Raw genomic sequence first — 8,211 nt, 5'->3', positions numbered from 1 at the left:
TCTCTTTAGAAATTTGCTGAATTTTCTTGACAGCAAACTAAGATTTTCCTCATCACTATCATCACTTGAATCTTGCTTTCCCTTATGTTTGGATGCTTTCAAGGCTATGCTCCTTGTGTGCTTATCTTCACTTTCTTGAACATTGAGTCTATTCATCTCTAGCTCATGTTCCCTAAGCTTTCCAAACAAAGAAGCAACACTTAATGATGTTAGATCTTTGGATTCAGAAATGGCAGTTACCTTTGGTTGCCATGCTCTATCAAGACATTTCAAGATCATGATATTCAGCTCTTCTTTGTCAAACGTCTTGTATAGGCTCATAAGGTGGTTGATGATGTGTGTAAACCTTTTCTACACTTCAGCTATGGTTTCTCCTTTAAGCATTCTAAACATCTCATACTCTTGGATGAGAGCATGCTTTCTAGCTCTTTTCACCTCATTTGTTCCTTCATGAGTGACTTCCAAAGTATCCCACATTTCTTTTGATGATTTGCATTGTGAGACCCTGAAAAACTCATCAGAATTTAAAGCAGAGGTTATATTATTTTTTGCAATGCATTCAAATTTGGCCTTTTTACTTTCTGCATCAGTCCATTGAGACCATGACTTCTCAATGACAGAACCATCTTTTACAAACTTTGGGATAAAAGGGCCATTTTCAATTGCATCCCAGATTCCTTTGTCAAGAGATTCCATAAATATTTTCATTCTAACTTTCCAAAACTGGTAATTCAAACCACAAAACAAGGGTGGTCTGTTTATTGAGGCACCTTCCCCAAACGGTAGTCTATTAGCCATTTTAAAAGATTTTAGGATCAACTTGAATGACTTACAAGAACCAAGCTCTTGATGCCAATTGTTAGAAAAGATGGCTTTAAACTAGAGGGGGGGGGGGTGAATTGTTTAAAGGGGTTTTCACAAACTTTTCAGAGCTAGAATGAATTTATTTCAGAAACCAATTGATTCAGCAATTCAGTTAGCCAAAACAGCAAGAAAAAACTGTAATACTAGAAAAAACAATCGGTCGAAACAATCGGTTGTTTATATCAGCAAACAACAAACAAACTGAAATTAAAAAGTTAGGGATAGAGAGATTGTACACAGTTGTTTGTACTGGTTCACTCCAAACCAGAGCCACATCCAGTCTTCTCAGAAACCCTGAGGATATCCACTAAGCAACCTCACCTTGATCACTTACACAACAACCACCTTGAAAACCTCAAGAAACACACTCTCCTTGGCCAACACTAAGATTGCTGATCTTGAACACCTCAAGAACACACAACCAATCTCAGCAAAACACACAAACGAATTGTTCAGCAGTTTACAAAGATTACACTTGTTACAGATGAATATCTGAAATCAATACAAGTAGAATCCTATTCCAGCACCTTTGATCAATCTCTCAACTCTTAAGCAATCTCAGAACTCTTTGAAAAACTCTTTGTTCTAAAACTTTGTCTCAATATTCTTAATCCTTAAAAATAGTTTTTCATAATATATTCAAGAATATAGTTTGTTATCAAATCTTAACAAACTCTTAATTGCATTTAAAATAGATTGGTCAAAGCATTTAATGACTGAAGCGTATTCAGTTAAAGCATTTAAAGCTCAGTCAAAGAAAACAGTTTTTTTGTTATGGTTTCAAAACAAACAATCGATTGTTTCCTCGAATCAACCGGTTGCTTTGTTACTTAACAAATTTCACCATTCAAAAACAGTTTTCAAACTTTCTCAAAACACCTAAGTATAAACAATCGGTTGTTTCGACAAAACAATCGGTTGTTTCAACTTAGTTTAAAAAACATTTTACTTTGATAAAGATTGAGATGCTAATTGCTTGAGATTTAATCTAAGGGTGGATTACAATATTAAACTACCCCAGAACAAAGCTTAAACCAGCCCAACAACACACAGCAAAGCAGAGGCTTCAACATCCTTCAAAGGATTTGGATTCTTCAAAAAATTGAATATCACTTGGTTCAACTGTTAACCTTGATTAGCTAAAGGTTTCTAGAAGCCTTCACTAATAAAGTTCGACCATGTGTAAGTTGGAGGGCCATGTGCTCCATGTGCCTCCATATGCCACTTCTTTACATTTCATTTGGCTTACATTTGTGTAGCATTTAGGTCATCAAATCTGGTCCTCTTTAGCCTATAAAAAGAGGAGCCTATACCTTGTATTTTCAAGATGAAATTGAGTATGGATGAAAGGTTGGATGATCACGCCACTAGAAGTATGGATGCTCCTAGATGAGTGTGCAAGCCGCCACTTGAGGAAACCATGATCCTTCAAGATAAGACTAGAGAAGAAGGCTCAAAAGCTCTCCAATGCTCACTCCAATTTTGAGTATAGTTTCTTTAGATAAATTCAAATCTGAAAAATACAAGGAGAGCACCTCTATTTATAGCCTAAGGTGCTGAAAATCAAAGCTAAGAGAATTCAAAATTCCCTCCTAAACTTCTTCAAAACCGGCGCCTAAACCTATGCATGAGGAAGGTGTGACCTCTTCCTTCACTTTGGCACCTCCTATTCTACTCCTACACCTATCTACTAATACACCCCCCTCCTAAAGCTCCTAACTAAAGCCTAAAAGATGCTATAACAAAAGAGGTTTCTAATGTTTCCCTCTAAGCACCTTCAACTAAAGAAATTACAAAAAGAGAAAATAAATGTCCCCTAGCTCCTAAAGCTTTGAACATGCTTCTTGTAATCCTTTGAGGTGGGCTTTGACCTCCATGGGCGTCCTCCATTTGTGCCTCTACCTCTTCTTGATCTTGTTGATTGGCCTCCATGTCCTCTTGAGCTTGATCTCCATCATAGATCCTCCTAGGAGCTATGGTGATCTTGAAGGTGCATGATGTGTATGGAAGTAGGGAGGTTCGGCCAGCCCTATGGTAGGTGATGAAGGTGAAGATTAGATCCTAAAAACTAGGGAAAAGCAAAGTATGGCACAATGTTGGCAGCATAACTTTACTCTGATTAATCTTCCAAATACATGAGCCCAGCCCTCTTATTTATAGTGTTTAGGGGGCTGGAAATTAAAAAGAAAGTGGAGGGAATTTCAAATGAGAAGCATTTGAATTTGGAGCCAATTCCTAGTCACAAGGGAAGTGTGACTTGGTTTCTATTTTTGGCACCTCCTAAATCTATACCTACACCTTATTTTGTGTCACATGGAAGGTGTGATTTAGCTTTATACATTTGCACCTCTTATATTTATATCTACACCTCCCTTTATGTTCTACTAAAAATACTCAAAAGTAATTACAAAAGAAAGACATCCAATGATGCTTAGTTTGCCCATATCTTCTATTTGTTGGGCTTGAGTTAAAGCTTGAACTTGTATTTGGGCTTGGGCTTGGGCTTTTTCTATCATGGGCTTGGGCCTCTTCCATCATCCCCTCCCTCTTGAAAAGGATTTGTGATGGAAGAGGGCCAAGCACAACTTCACAAGAAAGACAAAAGCCAAGACATGAGCATCCAAAGCCAAACCAAGAGTGTCTAGGGCTAAGGGAGGAGCGTCTAGCTCAAGGTGGAGAGCGACAATATAGCTCTAAGGTGAAGCCACGACAATTTCAGATTGGCAACTTAGTTATGAGGAAGGCTCACCCCTATGAGCTAGAAAATAAATTGTCTCCCAAGTGGACCGGACTCTTCAGAATCACCGAAGCTAAGGGGAACGATTCATACAACTTAGAGACTTTGGAGGGGGGTCCCATTCCGCGCAGCTGGAATGCGGCCAATTTGAAGTTTTATTTTAGTTGAACTGTGTAAGTAAACAACCATGTAAAATTTTTATTGTAGGGGACACTCTTTTTCCCTCTCGGGGGTTTTTTAACGAGGTCACCCAAATAAAAGAAAGAGAAGTTCAAGAAAAGCTTTGCCTCAGTTTTTATCTTCTTTCCACTCGAAGTGCAAGGCCAGGGGGTTAAAAGATAAAAGACAAAGATTCGAAATAGGCGACAGGCGTCGCCAAGCATACGCGTCGCTAATAGCAGGCGTCGCCAAGAAGAAAAGGGCGTCGCCAGATGCAGGCGTCGCCAAGAAACATAACGAAGGAAACGTGCACAGTATAACGTGCACATTATGTTAAAAGAAGCGAATGTAGGCAAAGGTGTGCCAAAATGAAGCGGCGTTACAGAAAGCAAAAACATGACACCAGAGAGTTAATATTACAAATAGAGTTCGAGATAAAGGTCAATGAGATAAATGAGGCGAACAGGTACATGCCCTATGCTCAAACAAAAAGTACAAACAGACCACTTTTCAGTGGCCTCCGGAGTCGGGATGGGAGGAGGACGAAGCTCCGCTCTCAGTCCTCAGTGCCTGGGTAAGCTGTGACCTCCGTTGCTGGTTTATCTTTGAACCTGCACCAAGGGAAACAAACATGGTGAAGACACCACAAGGCAAAACATGCAAAGATTTAGAAAAGATCGAGAGCAGAAGATTCTAATCGTACATATATACTTCTCCAAGGTTTCGGCGTTGAACTCCAAACTAATCAGAGTGGCGGAGTCAAAACCCCCTGCCTCAGCCAGGATCCGGCAAACCACCTGGTCGTTCGGGGTGAGTTTCTTGAAGGGTTTGGACTTCAGGGCTCTCGTCTCCCTCACCCAGTACAAGGGAAAACCATCTAGGGTGGAAGGCACGAGATCGGAGCAACGGACTTTGAAAAACCTACCCTTCCACCCTGTGAAGGAGTTTTGGAAAGGAGTCAGGAGAACCCTGCCAGGAACATTACTGAAGGTCACCCAGAGGTTGTTCCTTTGCCTCTTCACCTCAAAAAATTGGAGAAAGATATCAACCGAGGGCGCACACCCCAGAAAGCCGAAGAGTATGTCAAAAGCCTTGACGAAAGCCCAACTATTAGGATACAACTGGGCCGGAGCAGCGTTAATCTCCGTCAGTAGTTCCCTCTCAAACCTGGAGAAGGGCAGGCGCACGCCGATGCTCTTGAATACCACCTGGTAGAAGTAGAAGAAGGGGACCCCGTCGTTGGCCCGTTCGTCCCCGCACACCGGCTCCTCCAAGGTGCAAGGGAGTATGGCGATGTCGTCATCATGCCTCCTAGCGAAGGCACGATGATCGTAGGAACACGAATCCCCTTTGTGCTCCCTTATGGCCCTGGTAGAAAGCAAGCACGAGCACTCATCAAGGAGCTTGCGCGAGGCCCATGCTTACAGGTCCTTGGGGCTAACCCAGGGGGAGGAACATGGGAAGACATGTCGCTACAAGAGGTGAGCAAAGAGCTGGGAGTTCAAAGGAGAATGGCGCGTTAGGAATACGGGAGGTAAAGCGCCAACTAGAAGGAATGCAGAAGGAACTCTCTGCGTAGCGGTGCAAGGAGGGTGCGAAACACAGGGATCATAAACGCAGGTATAAGATTCTGAAAGTCTAAATGTTGCAGTTAGAGCGCCAAGCGACGCAAATGGGAGCACCGTGCGATCGAGCCACGTGTCAGACGATGAGAGGATGATCATGGCACCACTGGTTAACACTCAACAAACGTCGCGTCGACAGAATGCCCAAGGGTACGATGCGCCGCCGAGAATGGGAGCATCTTGTCAGAAGCTCAGAAAATGTCAGGATCAAGTCAAGTGAGGGAACGTCCCATCAGCCATACGGGAAATGCCACGTGGATGGCGCGGGCGAGACCCTGAGCTCTCCGCTACCCCCAGGCGTTAACCACAATCGAAGTCAAAGTCGACGCCAAGGTCAAAGTCAACAGATTGATCGCACTAGGCATCGCTAAGAAACGGAAGGCGTCGCCAGTATAAGAAATTGAAGGCGTCGCCAGTAGAAGACACTGAAGGCATCGCCAGTAGAAGACGACGAAGGCGTCGCCGGTATGAGACGCCGAGGGCGTCGCCCGTATAAGTTATCAGCGGCGTCGCCTCTCCGATACCCACAGGTAGGAAAGACTGCGGAGGGAGACGAAATCGAAGAAGTCAAAACTACTCACCAGAGGCGTCGCCTCCCCGATACCCACAGGTAGGAAAGACTATGGAGGGAGACGGGATCGCCAGAGGCCAAGTGAACCACCGGCAGGGTTGCTCCCCGATACCCATGGGAAGGAAAGACCGTGGAGGGAACGACCCCATGGGGGGGCTTCAAGCCTTCCCTGTGCTGGGCGTTTCTCGACACCCTGAGGACGATACAGCGCTGCTGTAGCAGACCTCTCCTCCGGCGTGGCGCCAAGCACCAAGAATTAAGGGATAGATCGCCTTGATGCTTAAGACATTCCATGGACGATACGACGCTGATTAGACAGGCCTCTCCATGGGCGTGGGCATTGAAGCACGACCTTGTCCCAAGTGTTTAAGACATAGAGCAGGTCTCGACCTTCGCGTTCGCAGCGATGGCGGAGCGGCCAGCACCTTCACGAGGCAGAGGCCTCACAGATACGAAGGCTGAGCAGGTTTGAGGTGCACGTTAGAAGTGAGGCACCGGGTGCACAGGATTGCCCAACACAACGAAAGAAACGGGTAAAAATATAGGCAAAGCAGTTGAAGTACACAAAAATGAAGAACGAAGGTAAAAATATCATGCAAACAGAACTCGATACCTTAGAAGTATAAAATTGTCATACAAAACCCATGGTTCCGACAAAGGTGCAAATAGTTCAAAGGGTTTACAAATTTATCGGAGATTGGCAAGAACAAATATAAAGCGCAAAAGGTAAAGGTGGCAGTTGAGGGTCAGCGTTTCAATCATCTAACTCAAGGGGCACGACGCGCCCATCAACGACATGGTGGGTGGAATCGCAATTAGAAACGTCGATTCCTGGGTTCTTGCAAGCGGCATGGGCCAGAGCCTCCTTGAATCCCTCCTCGAAGGTGCCGGCCATGTCATCGAGGAGCGCCTTCTTGTCCTTCTCCAACTCCTCGATGGTAGAGTCCTCGGAAGCCACCTGCTTTTCCAGAGCCTCCTTCTCCACTCGGAGCCGGCTGACCTCAATCTGCAGTTTGTCATGGTCAACCTGGAGAAGGTCCAATGTCTTGGCCTGGGTAGCCATCTCCTCCTCCATCCACTCCAGTTTTTCAGCCTGCCCATAGCATTGATCCTCCAAGTCTTTCTGAAGCTCTTCGGAGGCTTCGGCCATGTTTTGGAGCTCCGTTATTTGAACCTGGAGAGAGACTTCCCGAACGTAGAAGTCAGCCTGAAATGCCATCGCCTCACCCAGCTGCCTTTCAGCCTCCTCTTTGGCCTCTTGCGCCCACTTCAGAGAGGCTTGGTAAGCCTCATTTTGGCGTCCCAGAGCTTTATTCTCCTTCTCCAGAGCGGCCACTCTTGCTTCTAGGGCCTGGAGGGCTTGTGTGTTCAAAGTTGCGTTTCTAGCTTGGGCACTCCAATCAAGGGCCACGGCCAAGAAGGCTCCCAAGTAGAAGGGCATTCCCTCTTTCCTGTCGGAGCCTTCTGGCATAGTTCCGGCCGGTTGACCTGGGTCGTCTTTATGCTTGGCTTGTTCTAACGAGCTAGGCACCTTCGTTCTGCCTCGTCTATGAGTACCTGAAAAAGAAGAATAAAGGGGCGCCCTCGCGGCCATTTGCACTCCAACGATCAAGTCAGCTAGCGAGAAACACCAGAGTGACTAGAGACTGTATGATTATCTCCATGAGTGGAACTGTGTTGCCCTAATTGCCTTGTGCTCACAGCTGGGTGTGCCGTCAAGAACAACAAGGGTTTAGTGCTCTGTATAACTATGAAAAGTGTACCTTACTAGGGCTCTTCGTGCCCTTTATATAGGTGAAAACTAGGGTTTACCTCTGCGTTGCTTTCTATTATCTAGGGTTCCTTGGAGAAGGTCCTTGCGCCGCTATCTTTAGGATCTTAGCGTATCCGGCCCATGGACTTCCCTTATCTGGAGTGCAATGTATAACCTTGCGGCCACTTGGGCTTTAACTTAAGCGTCGTATCTCTTGCGCTATGTTGACTATGTTGACTATACGGCGACTATGTTGACTTCTTGACCACCTACCTTTCTCTTGTCCACGTCATCACACCCGATGACCTGGACGGTACACAAGCCTCCCAGTCTTGAGCTGATAACTTGTTTTCAGCAAAACGACTAAGAAGTTCACTGTTCCATTTTCTTCTTCAATACATATAAATGTGCGCATGGTTTCGCTTTTATATGCGGTGTAATCATCTGATATAACTGACTAACTCTTGCTTTAAAGAAATCGACTTAGCGCCAACTGGTGCTT

At 45.0% G+C, this 8,211-nt stretch overlaps 1 protein-coding gene across 1 annotated transcript; it reads right to left on the bottom strand.

Annotated features, from left to right (window-relative positions):
- Positions 1 to 6,710: 6,710 nt before the first annotated feature.
- LOC137817195 (uncharacterized) lies at positions 6,711 to 7,427 on the bottom strand. The gene has a single exon (XM_068620440.1). The coding sequence runs from the start codon at positions 7,425 to 7,427 to the stop codon at positions 6,711 to 6,713; it is 717 nt and encodes a 238-aa protein (XP_068476541.1).
- Positions 7,428 to 8,211: the final 784 nt, after the last annotated feature.

The sequence above is a fragment of the Phaseolus vulgaris genome, unplaced genomic scaffold (genome assembly GCF_000499845.2).
Source record: "Phaseolus vulgaris cultivar G19833 unplaced genomic scaffold, P. vulgaris v2.0 scaffold_20, whole genome shotgun sequence".
Lineage (NCBI taxonomy): Eukaryota > Viridiplantae > Streptophyta > Magnoliopsida > Fabales > Fabaceae > Phaseolus > Phaseolus vulgaris.
Note: the sequence above shows the minus strand (reverse complement) of the source record. Positions and strands in the feature narration are given on the sequence as shown.

Coding starts and splice junctions, on each gene's coding strand:
- LOC137817195 (XM_068620440.1), bottom strand. CDS start 7,427: ATGCCAGAAGGCTCCGACAGGAAAGAGGGAATGCCCTTCTACTTGGGA.